Source organism: Zootermopsis nevadensis, unplaced genomic scaffold, assembly GCF_977971745.1.
Source record: "Zootermopsis nevadensis isolate Lab colony 2312 unplaced genomic scaffold, Znev_1.0 Znev_ptg000016l, whole genome shotgun sequence".
NCBI classification, from domain to species: Eukaryota; Metazoa; Arthropoda; class Insecta; order Blattodea; family Termopsidae; genus Zootermopsis; species Zootermopsis nevadensis.
The window spans coordinates 13,179,405-13,206,719 of NW_028259148.1; the positions used below are offsets into that span (position 1 = coordinate 13,179,405).

Below are 27,315 nucleotides of genomic sequence, written 5' to 3' on the forward strand. Positions count from 1 at the left end.
AGCTGCGGGACTAATCAGTTATCATTTGTCTGTCGGAAATTGATTCTAGACAAGGACAACATAGTTTAAAATAGAGGACCTTGACTTTTTCCCATATATTATTAATAAATGCAGTATTACCTACGATGTATGATGAAATATATTCAACCTGTTACTTTACAAACAAACACATACAGTTTCCAAAAAAAATGTATACGGTCATTCAATGAATTAAATGTAGACGCATTAAAAAAACTAATACATTAAATACGTCATCATTGGCACTTCGCGAATCTATTGTGGGCTTTCAAAATGACCACCAAAGTGTATGTAACTTTTTCGGACGTCCTGTATGTACTGGTGATTGAAATATCTGTTCCTATAATACCCGGAAGATGGCAGCAGAGTCAACTCCGAAACAACCACGGTTATCGGATTACCTTAGAAAACAGAAACACATTAATTAAATCTGGAAATATTGGACAACGAGGCTGCCATTCCCTGTTAAAGAGTGTCCATTTTGAGTACGATTTGAGGTTTTCTGTCGGAAGGAATGAAAAAAAAAATCCGTGGCTTGGCTTAGACTGGAACCAAGATCCTTCGGAAAACAGGTCAGCCAAGCCTTTCTCTGAAATTTCAAGAGCACCGACCTCGATTAAAACTCGGGAACACGTACACGACGGTCAGCACCTCTACGACTGCAATAGCCTCAGTGTCTCATTGGCTATGATCGGTCCTTATCACGTGGAATAGAGATCAGGTATATGAGAAGAGAGGTGGGGGGAATCAGCTGAATTAGAGAGCAGCGACTGAAGAGGGACTTTGCAGTTGGCTCGCAACTATCAACAGCACGATGAGGGCGAAGAACTCTATTCTGAGGACAATCTGCCCGTGTTACTGCAATAGTTTTGAAGTGGAATCCGCCCATGTGACATCGCCCGCAGTGAGACAAGATGAGCCTGGAACTCTCGATTACACCGCAGAGGTAGGATGGCGTCCCGTTTGCTTTCAGAGTTTGTTTCTCTGTTAAAGGTTAAGGATCATTTCCAGTACCGTGTATTGTTGTTTTCGGTTAATGAACTACATTATTGTTGAGGTAGCTAATTAGAATAGGCAATCAGGTAGTTAGGTGATTTCATATAAAGTAGCTGGCTAATTATATATTTGGATTCTTAGCCAGATAAGTATGCTGCCAATTAACTGGATAATAAGTTGGGTACCTAGTTCATTAACTGTCTAGTAAAAATGTAAAAAACCAAATTAATGTACTATATTTAATCATGTCTTACTCGACAAAATATTTTAAACACTCTCCTAACATTAATATGTAACAAACGATAATTCAGAGATGACAGGTACAAATCCCGGTCGGCGTAGATACTTGCCCGTGTTTCTGATTTATCATGCGAGACGGGATTGATAGACTATACTTAACGATACTTAGGCGACCTGTTCTTCAGTGCCTGAGCACTGCGGGTCCCAACTTTTCGTTGGCTTTGATCTATTAGACAGTTGGTCGGACTCCTTGTACGAGTGATCAGCCCATCGCAAGGCCTCTACATGTACACAGAAAAACACGGACAAACATCCATGCCTTGAGTGGGATTCGAACCCACGATCCCAGTAACCACGCGGTCATTTAGTGATTAATCATCTGCAAATAAAAGTTATGAAATATCTGTGAGTTGAGGAGACCAATGTTCGAATAGGGCAGTAACGTTTGTCTCGGGTACATGGAAGTAAATACCCTATAAAGTGTTGAATATTTAATGGGATAAAGACTGCAAAAGTCATGTATTGTGCTCAATATAATGCATTAATTCTCACGACTGTAACGTCGAGATGGCTTCAAAACGAGTGTTCCTTGCATTCCATATGTTTTCTCTTGGCGACGAATGAAATTCATTAGTTGAAGTTACAAACTTAGACGTAATTATAAACATAATCCATTACGCTAAGATAAATCCAGCGTTACGTGAAACAAATTATAATCACATCAGATAAGTAAAGTGGATCCCTGAAAGATATAAGACTCTCTAAATTACATTAAATACAGACTATAGTAAAGCTACCTTTGAGGGGTGTGAAACTCGGACTCACAAATGGAAGAACATTGATTGTAGGTGTCTGAGAATATGACGCTGACAATAAGGGAGGTATCGCACTAGGATGCCATGGCGTCCAGCTGCCAGAAAGAGACGCCAGACAAGCTGCCAGCTTTCGATGCCAGTCGAGCGAACAGATGGATCAACGTTATGAGATCACGAAATGAAGGGCTATTAGGAAGGAGAAATGTCCACTTTTATCACTTTTGAGAAAATGAGATTTACCTTTATCAAAACTACATACCTGGAGTGAATTTCAATTCTGTAACAAAGAAATAAATAAGAAAAATTCTCCATACACACACTTTGCACGTCCATACCATTATTGAATTTGAAATATTTCAGTTCTTGCAAATCACGTGTAATATTACATGAACAAACTTTATTTAATAAAACATTATAAAAGCAGGTTTCTTCTTAATTCACATTATTTGTGATATATAGATAGATATATAGATTTCTAAACAAAAAAACTTAAAAATCAAGCGGCCCCACAAATAAAGCCATAGAAACACTTCTTAGCTAATTCTTTCTTTTCTACTGTAAATAAATCTCCTCCAAATATTTCCACAAGTTCTACCCAGTTTCTTTTTTTCAAGTCCCGGTTTGCGTATTCAATAGCAGATGAATCCCATAGTGATGGTCGGGACTGAATTTCAATTATCAATCTTTCGGTGTCGAAATTATCCACGTTTGGAACAAACAAATACACACAAGCACGTTCACGCACGGACGTCAATGGACTGGCCAGACTGTCATGTGATGTTGATTTGGCCTTGGCAGCGATGCCAGTATCATTTGAACTTGGCATCTTGGTTGGAAGCGCTGCCAGACGGATGCCAGGTGCGTTATATGACTATTAAATTAATGCATTAAGTTTGGCCGAGATGCTGGCAGCTGCGCCATGGCCTCCCGTTGGCATCCTAGTGCCATACCGCCCTAAATAACGAGAATCTCATGGAGAACTTTATAGTCTGGAACGACGGTATGATGGGACTGTCTGAACATATAGCTCACATGGAAAAAATTAAGAATGGTAATCAGAAAACTTTGAAGTGAGAAGGCCATTTAGAAAATGGAGACTGGCTTTATCTGATAGAAATTTACTGAGACGCCATGACAGTTTGTATTAGAAATACCAAATTAGGCCTACTACTGCAGTCAGGTCGTACATTACTCAATAATTTCCTATAATAAAACAAGTCATTTTTGAGAGATTTGATATTGCTTTTGCTTGAAAATATCAGCTTTCTTGTCTCGCGTGCCTCTGTAATTGGTCATTAGTGTGTCTCGTCCAAGTTCTTAATTTTCTTCATTGACCGGAACACTTACTCTCAGCGATAATACTGTCGACATTAACAAGATAACGCGGGCGGGAAAAAATATCGGCGCGGTGGGTTGATAACCCCTGAAGATATAAGAATTTTAAATCCATGCAATGATAGAATTTCAGGACGACTGGAAAATTATTTCTGACTGGCGACAAGTAATCGAGTGCAGTTCGTTCAAACACTTCGTGCAAAGAACGTCTTGTTGGGTGTAGTTTTGTGGTACATTTCCATCATCCACCTGATAGGCCAGTGTTTTCGGATGCAATTTACAGTTCTTTACGCTTAGTCTAAATGACCTTGAGGCAGATGAAAGGAGATTTTTCGTTACTGTAAGTTTAATGAACAGGTGTGAAGTAGGACTTAATTTGTGTGAATTGCTTAACACCTCGGCGCCTTATCCATGATAAGATAAGCTAGGCTACAAATGTATTGGTTGTGGAAGGCTATTGGACTAATCATTGTAGATTCGATGATTTAGTAGGATTTACCTCTGGGTGGAACTGCCAAACAATTATCTCTCTTCACAACAAGAACGTTATTATAATGCCGGAGTCATATCGTGGTAGTACAAAGCGTCTTCCGGTAATTGACTCTGCCAACACAGAAACGTGATTGGATAAATACCTTCTTAATTTCCATGACATTCCAAATGTTTTCACACATTATGCAGTCACTATTTAAAACTGAAACAGGACGTCGTTATGACCCACACCCCTTTCCTTAGCAGGAGAATACCCCGAGAGAGAACAAGTGGAGAATATAATCTCTGCACAAATATTATTAAGGTTATCAAATGATTTTTCAATGCGATCTGGATATCTGGATATATTCCCTAAGAGTTCTAAATATTATCTACATTCTCACTAAATAAGTAGCTGGCTTACGGAACTCGAAGGCTCATCACCGAATTAACCAAAGCCCTCCACCGGACCCCGTCCTGGGCCAGCAAAATCCAGTCTCCTTCAACTCCTATCTCCCATAGATCCCACCTGAGATTATCCTCCCATCTACGTCTAGGTCTCCCCAGCGGCCTCTTCCCTCAGGCTTCCCAAATAGTGGACCCAACCAACTAGATGACTTAGGGAACCCGAAGGTTCATCACCGAATTAACCAAAGCCCTCCACCGGACCCTGTCCTGGGCCAACAAAATCCAGTCTCCTTCAACTCCTATCTCCCATAGATCCCGCCTGAGATTATCCTCCCATCTATGTCTAGGTCTCCCCAGAAGTCTCTTCCCTTCAGGCTTCCCAAATAGTGGACCCAACCAACTAGATGGCTTACCAAACACAAAGGTTCATCACCGAATTAACCAAAGCCCTCCACCGGACCCTGTCCAGGGCCAAAAAAATCCAGTCTCCTTCAACTCCTATCTCCCATAGATCCCGACTGAGATTATCCTCCCATCTACGTCTAGGTCTCCCCAGAGGTCTCTTCCCTTCAGGCTTCCCAAATAGTGGACCCAACCAACTAGATGGCTTACCGAACACAAAGGTTCATCACCGAATTAACCAAAGCCCTCCACCGGACCAACAAAATCCAGTCTCCTTCAACTCCTATCTCCCATAGATCCCGCCTGAGATTATCCTCCCATCTACGTCTAGGTCTCCCCAGAGATCTCTTCCCCTCAGGCTTCCCAAATAGTGGACCCAACCAACTAGATGGCTTACAGAAACCGAAGATTCATCACCGAATTAACCAAAGCCCTCCACCGGACCCTGTCCTGGGCCAACAAAATCCAGTCTCCTTCAACTCCTATCTCCCATAGATCCCGCCTGAGATTATCCTCCCATCTACGTCTAGGTCTCCCCAGAGATCTCTTCCCCTCAGGCTTCCCAAATAGTGGACCCAACCAACTAGATGGCTTACAGAAACCGAAGATTCATCACCGAATTAACCAAAGCCCTCCACCGGACCAACAAAATCCAGTCGCCTTCGACTCCTATCTCCCATAGATCCCGCCTGAGATTATCCTCCCATCTACGTCTAGGTCTCCCCAGCGGTCTCTTCCCTTCAGGCTTCCCAACCAATACCCGGTGCACACCTCTTGTCCCATCCATGCGTGCTACATGTCCCGCCCATCTCACTCTTCGCGACTTAATCACCCTGACAATACTGGGGGAGGAGTACAGATTTTTAAGCTCATAATTATGCAGTTTTCTCCATGCCCCATCGTCTTCTCTCCTAGGCCCAAATATCCTCCTCAACACCCTATTCTCAAACACCTGCAATCTGTGTTCCTCCCTCTGAGTGAGAGACCATGTTTTGCACCCATACAAAACAACAGGTCCAATTATTGCTTTGTATATTGTAATTTTCAGGTTCTTAGAAATCAGACGGGAAGACAAAATATTTTGAACTCAGAAGTAGCAAGCATTTCCGGAATTTAGTCTCCTCCAAACTTCCTCACGAGTATCATTTTGATTTGTTATTGTTGTTCCCAAATATTTGAACTTTGTAACCCTTTCAAAGGATTTATTAGCCACCCTAAGATAATTTTTCCCGCCTGTCTTCTGATGACGAGATACTAACATGTACTTAGTTTTTTCTGAATTTACTTCCAGCCCCACTTGTCTACTAGCCTCTAGTAAAACTTCTGCGTTCCTCTTTATTGTATTTATATCGTCCCCCAATAAATTAACATCATCAGCATATGCCAACAGCTGATGTGTCCCACTCAATTGCAAACCCTCCTGCCTATCTTGGACCTTCCTGATGGCATATTCTAGCGCAAAGTTAAAGAGCAATGGAGACAAAGCGTCTCCTTGTTTTATATTCGTGGCTAACCTAGGCCGTTTCTCCATCCGCAACCTGAGGACGCGCCAAGCATGGACCTAGATTGTTATCAGATGTGAAATTAATTGGCAGATTTGGTGACGTTTTCTAACAAAATGTCTTCCCCTAACACGATCTTTACGTCAGGAGTGCCATATTGCCCGTCGCCGGAAATGGTTGGCGACCCTGATCCAGATATTCAAGGGCACCAACTGAACAGCTCAACGTAGATGATAGTGGTAAAGGGCGATAAACCGCAGACAATCGTAAACAATGAGCGATGCGTGACCCCATTGCCTCATTGCCGTGGCATTGAGCTTGGGGTCCCTCTCGCCGTCCCATTTAAATTCCGCTCAGTTGCTTTCCTGGATATTTAAATTATAATGATATTTGACTGCGTTTTAGTGAATTGTAAGGGACGGGATATTTTTATTATTTTTTTTTTGTCTACGTCTCACTACGTAAGTAAGAGACAGGCCGACCCTGAAGAGCGTTCTAAGTTGTTCGCTGACGATTTTATTTTATTTTTTTTCAATTCTGTTCATAACCTTCAAATGAATGCCTAGAAAGTAGACCGACCTTTAAATAAACCATTCGAACTTCATTTCTGCGATTTTTTCCCCCCTTGTAATCGGGGCGAATCTGTGAGTCTGAGAACCGTTAGAATTAAACTGCAAGGACGTTATTAACTTAGGCAAAGCCAACAATTTGGTACAGAATTTAACGCCTTGGTGTATGTTGGCTGATAATTTAATACAAGGTATAAGATTTGAGGTTTTCACAGTAGTTAATCTGAAAGATTACTGTCTTCAGGGTTGTTACGCCGTGTAGTATAAGTTTCACAACATTTCATATGTCCTTGCTGATCGTCCTGATGATGGAGGCAGCAAGGACTCTGAAACGTTAGTGGAAATCTACCAGTCTACACGGCGGAACAACCCAGAAGACAGAAATCTTCATACTCTGATGATGGAGGCAGTATGACCTCTGAAACGTCGGTAAACATCGACCAGACTACACAGCGCAACAACCCAGAAGACAGAAATCTTCATACTCTGATGATGGAGGCAGTATGACCTCTGAAACGTTGGTTAACATCGACCAGACTCCACAGCGCAACAACCCAGAAGACAGAAATCTTCATACTCTGATGATGGAGGCAGTATGACCTCTGAAACGTTGGTTAACATCGACCAGACTACACAGCGCAACAACCCAGAAGACAGAAATCTTCATCGCCCTGATGATGGAGACAGTATGACCTCTGAAACGTTGGTAAACATCGACCAGACTACACAGCGCAACAACCCAGAAGACAGAAATCTTCATACTCTGATGATGGAGGCAGTATGACCTCTGAAACGTTGGTTAACATCGACCAGACTACACAGCGCAACAACCCAGAAGACAGAAATCTTCATCGCCCTGATGATGGAGGCAGTATGACCTCTGAAACGTTGGTAAACATCGACCAGACTACACAGCGCAACAACCCAGAAGACAGAAATCTTCATACTCTGATGATGGAGGCAATATGACCTCTGAAACGTTGGTAAACATCGACCAGACTACACAGCGCAACAACCCAGAAGACAGAAATCTTCATCGCCCTGATGATGGAGACAGTATGACCTCTGAAACGTTGGTAAACATCGACCAGACTACACAGCGCAACAACCCAGAAGACAGAAATCTTCATACTCTGATGATGGAGGCAGTATGACCTCCGAAACGTTGGTAAACATCGACCAGACTACACAGCGCAACAACCCAGAAGACAGAAATCTTCATACTCTGATGATGGAGGCAGTATGACCTCCGAAACGTTGGTAAACATCGACCAGACTACACAGCGCAACAACCCAGAAGACAGAAATCTTCATACTCTGATGATGGAGGCAATATGACCTCTGAAACGTTGGTAAACATCGACCAGACTACACAGCGCAACAACCCAGAAGACAGAAATCTAATTGCAAAGTCCTCCATCACATTTTATGTTAAAGAACGCTGCATTTGATTATAACGCTTATAGGTAACGTTTATCACTCCAACTGGTGGTTCTAAATGCAGCTAACATTTATTGTTGGAACACATTGTTGCGACAAATGCCTCGGTTTCCATTTTGGTAACAGTGAATTCGGATCGCATTAGTGCAACAATGATATAAGATTGCATTAGTAATGCATTGCGGAATTTATTATTCTTTTGTTTGTGCTAATGACGTCATCGAACGTGTTTTGGACTGAAGAATACGTTTTGAATGACACTGCATTGATTTTCATTCTTGTTAAGGGAAAGAAGTTTAGAATCCAAGTACTGTGTGTTTATCAGGAATAAAGTTTTTCGTAACTACCAGACGAGACGCGTTAACAAACTGCATACGTTTTCAGAATCATTTATATAAAGAGTTATCGTTTCATCGTTCCAGACCAGAAGTATCCTCTTTATTAACGGCCAGTTTGAGCAAAAACAGAGTTTATTTGTTCGTAATTGTGTGGCTGGCTCCGTCTAGCTTTGCGGGCAAGCTCTTAACCTTTTTAATGAGTGATGATGATATACTCACTGCCATCTGGTGCCAAAATCTTGATTTGACGCCATTTCCTTATACTTCTTCGTGTTGTAGTGATTACGTACACCGTCGAATTTACCGTTATATTACAGGAAACAAAAGACAAACGGACGAAAGTGTATTTCTCAATGCATTTTATGATTTAAATTTTCTGTTTCTCAATCCAAATGTTACTTCCTTATTCTTATATCTACGTGGACGTAACTTTTTGAAAGTCAGTACACTGAGCAGAGCCATCTTTTGAGAAGCCTGACAGTCACTTAGCTGGACAAGAAATTTCCCTCCTCCCCCCCCCCCCCACTCCCTGTGTATAAAATCTGAGCAACGCTTTGCGTGTTAATCTCGTTCAAGTAAAATAAGGGCACAGTTTGTGTTTCTAAACGCACTCAAGGACCAATTCTTCTCTTCGCCATTGATTTTAATGACGTCACAAATACGTCATAGCGTCCTCTTCCTGATCAGAGCAGTGTTTACTGTTGTAATTATTTTTATTTTGGTGTGTGTGTGCGCACTTCGGTCGAGGTTGGTGGGGGTGGGGGAGATTGGTGTGCCTGCTGTATGTCACGAGTTAATTTTCTTTGCACGGGTTGCATAACACGATGGGGGGGGGGGGACTGTGCCATTATTCTCGCATGTTCCACTTTCGAAGCAACGAATTTCGACAAATTTTATACTGGAGGTCTGTAAGAAAATTTCGAGGCGAATTTAATTTTCTTATGGGCGTGAAACTTAGCCTCAGACCCTGAGTGATGGACTCGGCCTATATTGAGAACATGTGGAGTGAATAAAGTACAAAGAAAAACATATTTACACTTTAAATAGGATAAATACCGGGAGACGGGCGAAAGAATGGGTACTTGTGGGTTGTCGAGACACATCGCTTTAAAAATAGGTTAGGTTAGGTTAGGTTAGTTGAGGTTAGGTTAGTTTGGGTTAGGTTAGGTTAGTTTGGGTTAGGTTAGGTTAGTTGAGGTTAGGTTAGGTTAGTTTGGGTTAGGTTAGGTTAGTTGAGGTTAGGTTAATTTGGGTTAGGTTAGGTTAGTTGAGGTTAGGTTAGTTTGAGTTAGGTTAGGTTAGTTGAGGTTAGGTTAGGTTAGTTTGGGTTAGGTTAGGTTAGTTTGGGTTAGGTTAGTTGAGGTTAGGTTAGTTTGGGTTAGGTTAGGTTAGTTGAGGTTAGGTTAGGTTAGTTGTCATTTATTGAAATAAAATATAATAACTTTCAAGTATATGTCATTTATCCACACACATTAACCTAACCTAAACTAACCTAGCCTAACCTAACCTAACCTAACCTATTTTTAAAGCGATGTGTCCCGATAACCCACGAGTACCAAAAAATGTAATGAGAGAGCTACACAGTTTTCACTCTTCGTAAAATATTCGTCTTCAAACGAAAGAGGATTGGCTACGTATGTAGATGAACACGAAAAATGTCGGTCATTAAAAAGACCTGAAGAGAAGAGGCCACTCACTACAAGAGGGAGATAATATTAAAATGGATTTCGAGTAACTTTTAGCTGAACGGTTGCTTACAGCGAACGAAACACAGGCTGCCCATTAACAAAGCGTGTGTGCTGATATCCTTATTCGGGATGACACAGTAACACAAAGAGGTTCGCGTTCCGCGCTTTTAGAACCGCGGGTAATACATTCACCCACCTTTATTTCGGCCCCAACAACTATGACAGGAAACAGCACACGATCGATCTACACTGGAGACGGAATTTCCGACTGGAGTACCACACGAACGTGTGACGTCAGACGGTGGGGGGGGGATGTGGCACAGTTGCGCGTTGCCTGCCTCTGGCTCGAAACAAGGTGACCCCAATAAGGACATTGCGTCAGTGCTGTACTTGCTACTGGAGAGGTGTTGTGTCTTGTGGAGTCATGAGGCATCCGACGGAGCCTAGAGATGAGGTAAGATTGGACGTGTGTTTCAATGGCACAGCCAAGGTTCTGTCTTGTAAACTTCCACGGCAGCTTGCGTCATCCAGGTTTTAATTTCGAGGAGTGACACGTGGAACTACGAGTCGCCGGCCTGAAATGATGCAATAGGACTAAAGTTTTCATGGCCGGCAATACAAAGGACTGATGTTTTAGGAACAGGTGATGGATATATTCACAGCGCGAGTAGCTTTATTTAATTCAACTGTCGTAATATCAAAAAGTATATCACGGTAAATGATGAGTTCCATCTAGCGTTAAAACTGAAAACTACTAGAACTTGTCGTCTCGCGAGTAATGTAAACAGTGAAAGTGACGAACGTAGTTTAAGTGTTGACTTGACTATTCGTTTTGCTGTGTATCTGTGTCGTCTTTCTCATTTAATATTATGAATAGATTAATATTGAGTGGACGATTAGCGAAATAGCACGACAATCTATACAATTTCGTTTAGCGTTTGGACTTAACAACAGTCGTGCACCTCGAATGAAGCGTTAAAAACCCGTGTTTAGTGGTGCATTGTTGAAGTCCGTTGGTTCCAGGTGAAGAAATCTTAGTTCGTCGACGGTATTATCGCCATATAACAACGTTAGAGTCTACGCGTTCATTGTTGAGACAAGTTGGGCTGCTACGTTGTTTGTGTTCAAGCAATCCCTGGTTGTCCCAAGACTCCACAGGCACAGAATATCAGTTGTAATGCTCGGACATTTCCATTAGGGTTACAGGCAGTCCTAGACTGACGACACTTAAAGTGGTGCCAACTTAACGTCACAAACATTTTGTTTGTGTTTATAGTCAAATCTGCTTTATCACGCCACTGTTATGTAATTACTGCTTGTACAGCAATAGTTTTTTTTTTAAGTTACAACTTAGAAACGTCCTTGCTGTGATTATCTAACAGCAGTGTTGCAACCTCAGAACGAATGCAATTACCTATTTGGTTTTCAGCTTTGAAATTTTTCAAGGTAGTCATTGACATAATATTATTTACAGTTTCTCCTTAGATCTAAGGCTCGATAGTTTGAGAAGGAAACATGATTTTGTCGAAAAATATAGACTGTCGATTGTGATCTTCCGAATTGTGACGTCGTGTGGGTTTGTGGGTGGTTACCAACGTTTCGGAGGACGTTCTGGCTTCCATCTTCATGATGAATTATTTATTTGTTTCGTGTAAATTAGTAATGGGACTGATTCGATTCTTTAAATTGTGTTGGGTTTCTCAAAACGCGGTGATGAACGTCCAGATTCCATTAGACTGGTAATTTTTGGACGAGGTAAGAGCCTATCAGCAAGGTCTCTGACACATTGAGTTACATTTTAGTGCAGTACAGTGCATTAGTTCAAGTGGATTTAAATGCGAGTTATCGAAACGAACAGATTTCATATCGATTTGTGCATACGAGAGCAGAAATTCGTGAGAAATGCTGAGGGAGGTCGAACTTGCTGGTGAAATCCTCTGACGTTATTTCTCCCTTAATATTAGGTTATTATAAGTCTGTGGTGTTCAGACGTTGAAAACGGGACCAGTTGTTCAGTAAAAAAGAAATTTCTGAACTTTTAAGGGACCCGAAGGTTTCTTAGAGCCAGCCAATGGGAACTTTTCCCGAGCCAGATGAATCCAATACACATCCCAACACTCTGATATTTGAATTTTCATTTTAAAATCACACTTCTTTCAAAGCTCAGATATGGTAGGAGGTATCTTCCATTCAGGTTTTAAAACCAAAATTTTGTATGTATTTATATGATATTTTCCGTGCGTGCTACTTGGCTCATTTAATATTTTACGACAGTAAATTATATTTTTTTAAAAAAAATAGTATTGTGTGCAATTTGGATTTATGAATATCTGGTTAGAATATAATTGGTTAAAAGTTTATAAGTGAATCCTTCCCGGGTTTTAACGTGTTTTAATTATTACAATGTGGGGAAAAAACTCCGCAAAAGCGAGTTGCCAACTTTTGATTCGTAATCCGTCATTTTATCATAGCTCGTAGGCTATCCAGAAGTGATATTTTGAGGTCGCCCATACCAAATTTCATCTAAATCGGTCCAGTGGTTGTCCAGTTGAATCGAGACAGACACAACCTGCCCATGTACTGCTATAATTAGGTCCTTTTTATTATTACATTTGTAAAACCGGTAACTCATATAAATACGAAACCCTTAGGTGATCTTACGCCCAAAGGACAGAAATTGAAGATACGGTCTGAGAGGAAGAAATTCGAGGAATCCTCTTATAAGCCTCTGAAGATCTGCAAATATTATCACTAATATTTAAAAAAAAATTGAATTATGCTGTGCGCTTCGATATTAAAACTTTTATCTTTGCCTACATAGCACTTGGGTCCCAAAATACCCCAAGTTTTTGCATTTTATAATTATTAATGATACACATTACTGCGTAAAACTACTTTAGTTGCAAGATTATTTAAAACTTCAGTATATTGGCTAATCTCCTATCCTTTTTTTACGCCGAGCTGATAACTACGCACGTCAGTCAGGGTTATCAGCGGTTTTAGGCTTACGATTTCGCCCGTACGAATGAAAGGACTGGCGAGCTACGAAACTTTGGTTTCTCTTAATTTCCATATCATTCACTAATCAGCTGTATATTGCTATTCGTATTTCTTAACAATTTCAGATCATAAGTAAGATGTCTGTGGCAAATATGTAGATGGTGGCTTACAGGGATATTTCACCGAGTAGTCTCGTCCCAAGCAGTTGGCACCTCTGGAAACTTCGGTCAGCAGCGAGACTACGCGGCGAAATGCCGAAGTAGGCTGGCGTCTTCTTTACTCTGTAGTTAAGCAATACTTGTCGAAGAACTGAACGGATTCGCAGAATGTCATGATTACAACATTGTTTCCCCGCTTGACGCAACATTTTTGGGATTTGTGTACGGAGATTAATACTTTTAAATGTCTCACACAGCGCATGTGGCGACAAGATGGGGTTTGGACAAACTAGAAATATATTTGAGTAGTTTAGTATCTACCACGGTGGTCTAGCGGTTAGAACGCTGGCCTTGTAATCCTGGGGTCTCGGGTTCGATTCCCGGCGGTGCCCGAATTTATAACTTGTGTTGGGCAAGGCCGTGGTCTAGGCAACACGGAGTTTTCCTCCGTGGCATCCCAACAATTACTCCATTCACACACAGAAGAAGGCAATGGCAAACCACTTCTGGATCATCTGCCAAGAACGTATATGAACAGGTCCCAGTCCGAGAAAAGGATGGAAGGATCCCGTTCATATGGACCTGTCGTCAGACAGAACACTAAATAAAATAAAATAAATAGTTTAGTATCACGTCACAGGTGCAATGCGTGTTATTGTAATGGCTGGGTTCTGTTGTTGGGGAAATAGACTGTTGGTCACAAATCTTATTGCTACAAATATTTTTTTTTAAAAAAACTTATTAAAATCGTATCACATTTTATAAGAGGCGATGCAGAGAGGATAGAGGAACAAAGCAAAGAACCTCTGTTCACAGGAAACGAAACCTGGCAGTATATACCAGTATTACCAACTTCTGATTGACAAAGACAACCAATAAATTTATCTCCCACCTGTTTTTAGAATACACATTTTATGCAAGTAATATACCTTGATACAATCACATACGGGAAGAATTTGGACTTGAACAAATTCGAGACACCACAACCGCTGAGGCCTTTACCACAGGATTGTTGGTCTTCAGCAACCGGAAGGAACAATTGCCCCCCGAGGGGCAATAAGGTTCGTCAGGATGTGAAGGGCGGTTTGTCCCGGAGCAATATCGGACAGCCCCGCCTGAACCTGTTAAAGACATCAGTTACGAGGCTGGTCTACAAAGTAAGTTTCCCTGGGGCCGTTTACAGAAACAAAACACAATTTCATGGAAATATTTATTGCAACAGATACAGCAAGTGTCCAGCTATTTTTCAACATATTCGCCACCGGAATTGAGACATTTGTCATACCGTGGGACCAACTTTTGAATACCTGTGTCGTAGAAGTCTGCCGCCTGGGATTGGAACCACTGTGTGACAACCATCTCCGCCTCTCTGTCATTCTCAAAATGCTGACGCTGACCGGACAGGAATTTCTTGAGGTGTAGGAAAAGATGGAAATCACTGGGAGCGAGGTCCGGGCTGTAGGGTGAATGATTAAACACCTCCCAGCTGAACTCCTGCAGGAGACTTGCTGTCCGTCGAGCCGTGTGCGGCCTAGCGTTATCACTGACCGCACTTCACAGTCGGCGGGAGCTGGAATAAGAACCTCCATCTTCAACAGCTGCAACGATGCTACTGTGAGAACGCGGGAAGTGCCGTTAGTGCATGCGCCATGCTACGTCATTGCTCTATCACGTACGCACAGTCGCTTCGCGCAATATAAGGTTTGCTAGCTGTGGGACGAGTGGGAAACTTACATTTGGGACGCGCCTCGTATTTCCCAGGAATATTTCCGCTGACGTCAGTTTCGTGTTCTTGAAGAAATACGAAAGCATCTGTTTTCTACTGGAGAGCGAGAGAGAGAGAGACAGGCCCCTGGTTATGTCATCCGGCACTTGTTTCACCATCGCCTGACGTCACCTTGAACCTCAAATAGCTTCAGTTTGTACTTTTATCATCCGGATACAGTCCAGAAGCATCTGGAAACTTGCTAGAATTATCTCAGGCCTGTACAGGCCAGCTACACAATGAAGTTCTAAGGAGACGCTGATCTAAGACACAGTCTTCGCAGCTTTCGCCCGGAATGCACACGACATATGTTCTTGAGCAGTTACTAGTGATGAAGTAGGCCATGACAAATACGAGGTGCGATCGGAAAGTTTCTAGACTGCGCGTATAAAAACCCGTACACTTATCTCAGGTATCATCCATCACCATCCCCGCCCCATTTATCTGTTCAATATATTGATACAAGTAAGTGGGTGTGAGGTGGGCCACTAGTTTTATAATATGGACGGGAATGCCTCAGTATCCCGTAATGATCTGTCGACACACAAAAAAGACTTTAATACGAGGTGCGATCGGAAAGTTTCCAGACTGCGCGTATAAAAACCCGTACACTTATCTCAGGTATTAAATTCATCCATCACCCTCGAAGTAGTTCCCCTGGGAGTGAACACAACGATCCCAGCGCCGCTGCCAAGCCTGGAAGCATCCCTGGAAATCTTTCTTTGTCAGCCTGTCAAGCACCATCTGCGATTCTGCCTGAATCTCTTCTATCGTCTCAAATCTCCTTCCCTTTAGCTGAATTTTCATCTTTGGGAAGAGGAAGAAGTCACACGGAGCTTAGAAAGGAAGTTGGGGTCGGTTCTTGCAAGATCTTTGAGCTCCTGACAAACGAGAAGTCAAGTCGATTCTGCTTCTGGTCCTCAGACAGGATGCGTCGCATGTGGAGTTCTTCCTTTAGAATCAGCTGACAGGTCCCATAGCCTATCCCAACAATGTCGCACAAGTCGTTGATGGTACGACGTCGATCTTCGTAACATTTTCGGGCGTTGTGCTCGAAGATGGTCGTCCAGAACGCTCGTCATCATCGACAGAGGTTCGGCCATTTTTAAAACGTGAATGCCACACAAAAGTTTGCGGACTCCCCAAATGCTTGCTTTAGCATTTCATAGGTTTCCGTAGCCGTTTTGGCGAGTCTTTGGCAAAATTTGATGCACACGCCATTCCGAAATCGCAGGAGGGTCGGTGTAATGCACTACCAAAACGCCCGTAACTAAGAAACAAATGCTAATTCGATGATGCCGGCTGGCACACCGATTCACTATGAATGTAGGCCGCACCCCGTAGCGGGAGAAGCTCGTACTACATCCGGTTCGCCCTCTATTGACACAGTCTTGAAACTTTCCGATCGCACCTCGTAAATGTTTTCCTCAGTCTTAAGACGAAAAAATCAGGGAGAGAGTCCCGTTCCCTATTTAACACGTTACCCACTTTTAATGCCCCCATATTATTCTGTGCTACACAACGTATAATAACGTTATTTATTTTGATACAATTTTCGTTCATCTGTTCTTAAATAAGAAGAATTTCCTTTATCTAATCTAAACTGATATTATTTTGTGTATTGGTCTCTATCTCTTCATCAGCGTACGTACCTGTCTGTGTCTTCGTGTACTTATAATATTTACTTCATCAAGTTTTAAATTTGCTCTGTATATTTATTTATTCTAATTTTTTTTTCTGTTTTGTTAATTTCTTTATCTCCATCTCTCTCTGTTTCATCCATCCTAGTCTTCATTTGTGAGTTACGAAACAACGTTTGCAGTGTAATAATACAATTATCACACTTTTATCATTAAGCATTTTTCAGTGACAGCCATTTATAACAAATATCAACAGTCCACTGTGTAATGTTGACACGATGATGAAGCAAAGTTGACGATTACGTCATGAACGAATTACACGATTGGATGGCGTTAATTCATAATTTTTAAAGATGCACTAGACCAGTGGTATTCAACCTTTTTTGTTCGCGTACTCCCAGATATAATTTCACTTCAAATTTGTACCCCCAAAGTCGTTGGTGTATAATTCAAGTTATACGTAGTATATAATCTACATCTAAAATAAATTAAATAAATTACATTACTGATTATTCAGTGTTTATCATAAAATAATATTTTGTTTTAAATTTCACGTACCCCCTAAGATGTCTTCGCGTACCCCCAGATATAATTTCTCTCCAACTTTGTACCCCCAAAGTTGTTGGTGTATAATTCAAGTTATACGTAGTATATAATCTACATCTAAAATAAATTAAATAAATTACATTACTGATTATTCAGTGTTTATCATAAAATAATATATTTTTTTTAAATTTCACGTACACCCTCAGATGTCTTCGCGTACCCCCAGATATAATTTATCTTCAACTTTGTACCCCCAAAGTTGTTGGTGTATAATTCAAGTTATATATAATATATTATCTACATCTAAAATAAATTAAATAAATTACATTACTGATTATTCAGTGTTTATCATAAAATAATATATATATTTTTAAATTTCACGTACCCCCTAAGATGTCTTCGGGTACCCCCGGGGGTACGCGTATCCCAGGTTGGACACCACTGCATTAGACGATCACACTATTCAAATTGATCCAAAGTAGTGTGAATTTAAAGGCAAGTGTATGACATTACTGACGAATATTTATTTATTTATTTATTTCTAAGACATCGGACACTGACTACTGTTTCAGGACTCCGCCTGCAGATGGCATTCTGATACATTACACTTTACATTTTGAATAACTTATATTGCATTCATAGACAAGTGTTTGTCTACACAGCTACAAACAAAGAAGTAGATTTTCCTTTCTAATTTTTCTGTTTCGTCAAGCTAGCATTTCATTTCGCTGTAGAAAATTCCAAGGAAGTATGTGTTATAATTACAGCCAACTTGAACTAACTTCGTGGATCGTAGTCTTTCTCGAAGAGCTAATTAGTCGAGAAACTTCCTGCCTCTGATGGAACCCGGAGGTCGATTACAGTGTTTAGAGGAAGCCACTTAAATTTTCTTCTGAGGATGACAAAAATTCACACTGAAAAGTATATTATAGCGTACTAAATTTCGCAAATAATGGATTATCACAGTAGCTGTAATAATCACAACAATAATTTTCTTTCTGTTGCAAAAATTAACCTGGATCGAAGATTACGTAACATGGCAAGGCTTATTAATAAAATGACTTTCGAGTCAACTAGATTTGTGTAAAGATATTAACAGGATGAGGTCCAGTGAGCCAGCTTAGACCCGATCGGTATTTAACCAAAATAGGAGTACAGTTGAATTCCATCGACCGACATAATAACGTAAATCAGACTCCAGTACTAATGCATAATGAATGTTCTATTCGAATAAAATTCCAATCCTCGGTAAAATATTGTAAAAGGAAGATAGCTGTCTTCCGGGTTGTAGCGCCGATTACCAACATGTCACATGCCCCTACTGCCTCCATCATCAGATATACTACTTTTGACGTATCATAATACCAAAATACATCCAAATCCGTTCAGTTGTTTCGGAGAACGCAGAGAGACGTTCGTTTCGTACATCGAGTAAAAAGAACACGTAACATTGTCCTCCCGAATGGGCAAGGCCATTCACCCTTTCCTCGTACAACTGTTGTAAACAGCTCACAAAACACATATGTGCCATTCTTTAACCAACCCGCTCCTAGCCTGTTGACTATCGCCTAGCCCAAGGCCATCCTTGTTCAGAAACCATCTCGAAGGCCGTCGACCATCAAATTATTAGTCTCTCTCGTAAAGCCACAACGAATCAGCTAAGGTATAAATCATTTTATCGCACAAGACGTCACGGCCTTCGTGTGTTGAGAAATGTCACGTACAGGTGGCTCTGTGGTTGTATCTATAAAGCTCTGGATCGTATAAGTGGTTTTGTACCTTCGAGTTCAGTTAGCAAAAAGGTTGCAAATTTTCGATCCTTGAAATAGGAAGAATATTAAATATACGTTTAATATTTTAATTAATATGGATAGTTAAAATATTATACGAGGTGCGATCGGAAAGTTTAAAGACTGTGTCAATAGAGGGCGAACCGGATGTAGTACGAGCTTCTGCCGCTAGGGGGTGCGGCCTACATTCATAGTGAATCAGTGTGCCAGCCGGCATCATCGAATTAGCATTTGTTTCTTAGTTACGGGTTTTTATAGGCGCAGTCTTGAAACTTTCCGATCGCACCTCGTATAATCCTCGGGCAGGATAGCGAATGTCCTGGAGGTGTGTCACGAACCAGACGGATTCATATCAGTCCCGTGATAAAGATAACTAGTTCTTGCCACAGAATTTTAAAATGAATCCAGTCCCCAGAAGTAAATCGGTTTATTCGTCGTTTTTATGATCTGGACCGTTTCACATCTCGATAGATTTTACAGTATTATCTTAACGTTGTTGCCTGCTAGGCTGGTAACCATTTTAGCTTAAAAAGCAAATCACAGAACTTCGAAAAAATTTCAAAATTTTGGATCTGGGATTAAGGACCGCATTTGTCTGGCTAATGAACCTTATAGATTATCATAAAATTCGTGAAATTTATTGATTAACTGAGCAGTTTGGCTGCACGTAGTCGATTAGTATTTGTCGACCCTGCCAAAAAAATCGAACCCTGATCTTTGTCATTCACTTAATTGTTCACGTTTTGAGCATCTGTTTGCATCTTCAGGGCTGAAGAATGTTTTTCCGAAACGTTGATACCTACCAGTCCACGGCTTCACAACCCAGAATAACAACATTTTCATGTTCACAGCCGTGGGAACATTAGATCTCATACATCATAATTAACTTTAGGGTTCCTTAAAATACAGTAAATTTCTTAAGATGGCTGTCTTCTGGTTTGTTTCGCCGTGTAGTCTGGTAGAAGTTTTATTATTATTTAGTGTTCTGTCTGACGACAGGTCCGTATGAACAGGATCCTTCCATCCTTTTCTCGGACTGGGACCTGTTCATATACGTTCTTGGCAGATGATCCAGAAGTGGTTTGCCATTGCCTTCTTCTGTGTGTGAATGGAGTAATTGTTGGGATGCCACGGAGGAAAACTCCGTGTTGCCTAGACCACGGCCTTGCCCAACACAAGTTATAAATTCGGGCACCGCCGGGAATCGAACCCGAGACCCCAGGATTACAAGGCCAGCGTTCTAACCGCTGGTAGAAGTTTAATGACGTGAAACCTCAAATCCTACCAAGTACATTTCTTAAGTAGCTACCTGATCAGCTGTTCGTTTCTAAAGAAGGAATCTGCTTTATGGATTTAACTGGATAGGTTTTTTTTTTTTGAAGTTTTATTTGCAATCTTCACCGTCAGGAAGAGGCTGATAGCCTGTGGAACAAATGAAAAGCGGACAACGTTACGGTTTGGTCAGCGAATTGGTGGAGTTGTTACAGAGGAAATGGCTTTGAGCTAATCGTTAATTTCTGTATCCGTAAACATTTGATAGCTAATATTTTGTGGACATTCGGTAATATTTTGGTTTTCTGCTCAGGAGATTCGGTTTTCCAACGTCATCAGACCACGCACACACGCCTTCGAATGTTGAATAAAACAGATCCCAGACACGCATTACGACACCAAAGAGATAACATATCTAAATCACACTAAAACCTACGTTCACAAGTGACTTGCGTTTTATATATGTTTCTTTTAAAAGTGTTTACATTCGAATTTTCAACTTCTTATATTGCAAATAAATACTTGAAGTAACTTAAGTATACCTGATAGGCAAATAGCAGTCGAAACATCGTATTAGATATTTCACAATAGTGAGAAGTGTAGCGGATTAGATCAGAAACAAATTATTAACGCACTATTATAACATAGCACCAATATTTATGAAACTGAAAGTCGATTATCTGCTCAAGGATTTCCTTGTCTTTTATGAAACTCACAGGTTCATTACAGTATTCACAAGAGCACGCCTTGAGCTTACTCTGAGCCTGTTAACGTATTTCTTTGACAAAACTTTAGTTTTGCGATTCTCCTTTGCAAAGATTGATTGTGATGTGTTGGAGTGCTTCGATCCAATAAAGTAAATTAAAATTAAATTATTTGGTTATTCCGTCAAATCACAATGTATTTAAAATAAGATAATTAAAATATCATTCTGTGTTCCATATCGAATAATCGATTTACAATTGGAACAGTTACAACATGTTTCGGTTTTATTAAACCATCATCAGGTGTAAAATTATATTAAATTTAAAACTCAATTACAATTTTTTACAATTTTTTCGTAGTGTAGTTTTTTTGGAGGTCGTGTCCAGATATTTTCATATAATGGATCAAACAATAAAGTTGATGATACACTACGAAAAATTGTAAAAAATTGTAATTGAATTTTAAATTTAATATAATTTTACACCTGATGATGGTTTAATAAAACCGAAACATGTTGTAACTGTTCCAATTGTAAATCGATTATTCGATATGGAACAGAGAATGATATTTTAATTATTTCAATTATCTTATTTTAAATACATTGTGATTTGACGGAATAACCAAATAATTTAATTTTAATTTAATAAATCACAATATGACGCTACTACACTATCTTACCAATAAAGTAAGTTCATTATTCTACCGTTTTGAAACGATATTTATGTGTTTTAAAGCCCTATTTTAACTTAATGCTACGCCCATGCCCATACTAGAACAAGTTTGTAAATCTACATATAGAGTTCCACCTGTTATTGTTTCCAAATTTACTATTTATAAATTAATTAATGGTGTCTGTTCCATCAAGACGTGATATTTTATTTTTGAGTTGAGTGCGGAATGTCTGTACGATGATATCACGTGTTTCTCGTCACGTGGTTATATGTATGGGGTGTCTTTCTGGGGAATTTCTCTAGGCCTTCGTGTTAAGTGCCCTCTATTGTCAGATTTTAACTAAAATTTGAATCTGCCCACAACTGAAGTCACTCCTCGGTATAAAGTTTCTTGGAAGTTCGCTCAGCGGGTCTCGAAGTGTTTTGGCAAGCAAGCAGGAAGGAACACACATGCAGCTCCATTGCAATCTCGACTAAAAATAATTCTGGATAAGAGTGGCGATAATCGACTCCTGGTACGAAGCAAAGCGTTTTGGTGAACACTCAGAGACGCACTTAACTTCCTGCAATATTCCTGCCGCTGGCAATATTTTTGCTGACTTTGTCTGCCTGACGATAGAACACTCTGGCGTGTCTAGCCACGCGAATGAATATCTTGGAACCAAAGGTGAAGTCTTCAGGTTCATGTTTGCAGCAACTTTTAAGAAGAATGGACTTCGATTGAAGGGTCAGTCTCATGTGGAAGTTGGACTTTACTTTTCTTTCTAAGAAGATCTAAAGTTTTCACAGCGCTGAAAGTCTACCTTGAGGGCAGAGGTAGTAAGTAACCACCTTTGAGACTACATACAAGACATAACCTAGAAGACCACAGTCCAAACAGAGTAGTTTATTCACACAGAAGCAGACTCGAACACAAAAAGTTGCAGACGTAATAAGGAATTAAGTATGCCTAACTTATTATTTTATTTAGTGTTCTGTCTGACGACAAGTCCATATGAACAGGATCCTTCCATCCTTTTCTCGGACTGGGACCTGTTCATATACGTTCTTGGCAGATGATCCAGAAGTGGTTTGCCATTGCCTTCTTCTGTGTGTGAATGGAGTAATTGTTGGGATGCCACGGAGGAAAACTCCGTGTTGCCTAGACCACGGCCTTGCCCAACACAAGTTATAAATTCGGGCACAGCCGGGAATCGAACCCGAGACCCCAGGATTACAAGGCCAGCGTTCTAACCGCTAGACCACCTCATCTTATTATTATTCAGTGTTCTGTCTGACGACAGGTCCATATGAACAGGATCCTTCCATCCTTTTCTCGGACTGGGACCTGTTCATATACGTTCTTGGCAGATGATCCAGAAGTGGTTTGCCATTGCCTTCTTCTGTGTATGAATGGAGTAATTGTTGGGATGCCACGGAGGAAAACTCCGTGTTGCCTAGACCACGGCCTTGCCCAACACAAGTTATAAATTCGGGCACCGCCGGGAATCGAACCCGAGACCCCAGGATTACAAGGCCAGCGGCCTAACTTAATGGAGTAGAATCCTCCTTGTGGACTAATAGTCGCTCAGCTGGTCATGAAACTGCCCACCTATCGAGGTTTCTCATCCCATGCATCGAATCTACAAGAAGATTAGAAAGGATGTGGAAGGAAGTGATTGTGGACCAAGGGACTGACGATAAAAGTCAGTGTTCCCGATCTCTGGCCCTAGATTTTAACGAGGGACCTTCCGAATACGAAGCAGGAGTGCCAACCAAGTCCTGAGCAGGGACATTCGGTGGCAGATCTGCCCTCCAGTATTCACCTGTAGCAATGCACTTCATGAAAAATTATTTCTAATGCTGGTAACAGTACGTGCGGTTTGCAACGAACGTAGCAGAGAGCTTGAGGACAGAGCTTGTACGAAGAAAAGATAAAAGGAAGTTCTGACAAGTCCTTGGGGGTAGAAGTGTTACTCGCTTGTCACTCGATAACCATAAATAAGATTTGTCACTGCACTTGTGGATTGCGGGATGGCTGTGTCCTCGTTCGACTGCTTTATATTTCATCCACGACTGACTTAGTCTGATATCACGAGTTAAATTATATTCAGAAGGCCAGAGTTTATTTGTGTCATCTCTCTTTCATCCTAGTTTTGCTCCAGCTTCTACAGAATTACAGGAATGCCAATTTTAAAAACGTATCTTCTAACGAAGTACCAGGATATATCCGTATTCCTAATTCTTATCAGGCGAGCGTATATTCCTGGATTTAAGTTCGATTTAATTTTAGTCTGGAGTTTTATTAAATTCTCGATAAACTGCAAATCTTTTCAAGCTCGGGCAATAAAAATATAACAACTTATTTGAAAACCTGTATCCGTATTTGCGCACGTGACTGACTGTGATTTCCCCAGCCGGGGAATCTTCAGTGATGACATTATCATTTCTGATGTCAGGTAACAATTTTTCATATTTTCTGATGTCAGTGAACCATTTTTTCATATTTTCTGATGTCAGTGAACCATTTTTTATGTTTTCTGATGTCAGTCAAACATTTTTCATGTTTTCTGATGTCAGTCAACCATTTTTCATGTTTTCTGATGTAAGGCAACCATTTTTCGTGTTTTCTGATGTCAGGCAACCATTTTTCATGTTTTCTGATGTCAGGCAACCATTTTTCATGTTTTCTGATGTCAGACAACCATTTTTCATGTTTTCTGATGTCAGTCAACCATTTTTCATGTTTTCTGATGTCAAGCAAACATTTTTCATGTTTTCTGATGTCATGCAACCATTTTTCATGTTTTCTGATGTCAGTCAACCATTTTTCATGTTTTCTGATGTCAGTCAACCATTTTTCATGTTTTCTGATGTCAGTCAACCATTTTTTATGTTTTCTGATGTCAGGCAACCATTTTTCATGTTTTCTGATGAGGCGTGTGTTCAGAACCCGTGGTACGCTGTGTGACAGTGTTTGACAGTTTTCTCAGTGAGGAAAATATATTTTTTGGTTGTCTACTTACTTTACGTCCAAGTGTAATGTGAACCAGACGACGTATTACGTCAGTATCCAGGTAAAGATGAGACTTACGCTGGTATAGGCTGTTATTCGGCTAATGCAAAGACGTTCTCCGATGAATGACATAAAATGCCTTATCCATTTGTTCTGTCGAGGTAGGTACGCCTTAACCTGCATTATCAGCATTTATGATGTATGTAAAATAAACTTGGAGAGTTTCTCTTTCTATCGGCATGTCGCAAGTTACAATCCTTTGCACCATTCAAGTGTGGCGATTTTTTGTAATGTGTCAGGGAATTATGAATAACCCTGTACGAGGTGCGATCGGAAAGTTTCCAGACTGCGCGTATAAAAACCCGTACACTTATCTCAGGTATTAAATTCATCCATCACCCTCTAAGTAGTACCCCTGGGAGAGAACACAACGATCCCAGCGCCGCTGCCAAGCCTGGAAGCATCCCTGGAAATCTTTCTTTGTCAGCCTGTCAAGCACCATCTGCGATTCTGCCTGAATCTCTTCTATCGTCTCAAATCTCCTTCCCTTTAGCTGAATTTTCATCTTTGGGAAGAGGAAGAAGCCACACGGAGCTTAGAAAGGAAGTTGGGGTCGGTTCTTGCAAGATCTTTGAGCTCCTGACAAACGAGAAGTCGATTCTGCTTCTGGTCCTCAGACAGGAGCCTTGGCACAAACTTGGCTGTGATGCGTAGCATGTGGAGTTCTTGCTTTAGAATCAGCTGACAGGTCCCATAGCCTATCCCAACAATGTCGCACAAGTCGTTGATGGTACGACGTCGATCTTCGTGAATGGCCTGTCGAATCTTCGTAACATTTTCGGGCGTTGTGCTCGAAGATGGTCGTCCAGAACGCTCGTCATCATCGACAGAGGTTCGGCTATTTTTAAAACGTGAATGCCACACAAAAGTTTGCGGACTCCCCAAATGCTTGCTTTAGCATTTCATAGGTTTCCGTAGCCGTTTTGGCGAGTCTTTGGCAAGAGTTTCAGGCAGAATCGCAGATGGTGCTTGACAGGCTGACAAAGAAAGATTTCCAGGGATGCTTCCAGGCTTGGCAGCGGCGCTGGGATCGTTTTGTTCACTCCCAGGGGGACTACTTCGAGGGTGATGGATGAATTTAATACCTGAGATAAGTGTACGGGGTTTTATACGCGCAGTCTGGAAACCTTCCGATCGCACCTCGTACTTTGAAATAGAATAATAATAACTTCGTGGGCCCAAGGAAGTGCTGGCATGGCGTTATTCTTGTATCAGTTTGCTCGTCGTAGTTCACACGATGCATTGAAGCTGTCGTTGCACATAGACACTGAAGACTTCCCATCTCTGCTTGATTGCAGAATCAAATTGCGACATTCTTCTGGTGAAGTCATCGTCTGATTTCTGTGTACATTTGTAATGAGTTGAAACCCAATGTGATCAGGCAGATAAGAGTGTCATCCGACAGGGAAGTACTGAAATATTTTGTTGCATCCTCCATTAGCAGCTAACGTTGCGTGAGTCTGATGAAAGTATGGTTTTTGTTTTCGTTGGAATAGTTTGTCAGAATAATGCATTTCTTGACAGCTTGAGATATGTGGTTAGTGACGTAATCGAATAATAAGGAACTTGGTCGTTCATGTTCTAGCGTGCCCCTCACGATGTAGATAAGAACGTGGAATTATTTTAGGTTATGTATTCTAAACGTATATATCCTCAGTTGGAGAAAATAAAAGAAATCTCTTCCAGTCTCTTGTTAACATTAGTAGTTCAAAATTCCTCCGCCAGAATAGAGCTGTAATTGTGAAAAGGCACATGCCAGTGATATGTGACCTTGTAAAACCCTGACGGACTGTAACAAGCTAGATTTGAGCGTAACTAAATGTACCACCTGCTTTGATGATCGGTTTACACTGCATTTTTATGGTTTTTGTATTTTTCCTTAATAAACAGCATTTTTTCTTTTAACCGAACAAATTAATCAGCTTGTCTTTGTAATGGAGAAGCGTTGAGTTCTGAGGTAATAATTGAATGTTTAAACAATATTTAGAGGAATTTGTCGTCAAGAGCTATACACGTATAGTCGGCACAGTAGTTCTTGGCCGGTGGAGCTGGCGGACGGGCCTACTCTGTGTACCTGAGGTGGTTCGGTCAGCGTATTTATTTTGTTTGGGCGTTCAGTCCGAGACTCGCTCCTCGGCGCAGTCAGCATTATACTATCGCGAAAGAGACTCGCTCCTAGCCTTCCCCTTGAAAATTCCACCGGCCAAAAACTACTGCGCCGACTATACGTCAAATGTTTGACTACGTTACGCGCGTTCTCGAAGTGGCGAAACCCGTCTGTATATCTGATGCATTATCAGTGTTGATAATGGTGTTTGCAACTTACATGCTCACCCCGCCCCATTTATCTGTGCAATATATTGATACAAGTAAGTGGGTGTGAGGTGGGCCACTAGTTTTATAATATGGACGGGAATGCCTCAGTATCCCGTAATGATCTGTCGACACACAAAAAAGACTTTAATACGAGGTGCGATCGGAAAGTTTCCAG

The 27,315-nt window shown here is 41.0% G+C and overlaps 1 protein-coding gene across 2 annotated transcripts in view; it reads left to right on the plus strand.

Annotated features, from left to right (window-relative positions):
- Window positions 1-796: 796 nt before the first annotated feature.
- The window catches only part of Hex-A (Hexokinase A), a 57,721-nt gene continuing 31,202 nt past the window's right edge, over window positions 797-27,315 (plus strand). Inside the window, exon 1 of one of the 2 annotated variants that reach the window (XM_087349709.1) lies at window positions 797-964. In XM_087349709.1, coding sequence (XP_087205835.1) covers window positions 833-964 — 132 coding nt within the window. In that variant the 5' untranslated portion in view covers window positions 797-832. The remainder of the gene's footprint in view (window positions 965-27,315) is intronic. The other variant, XM_087349710.1, reaches the window with a different exon arrangement.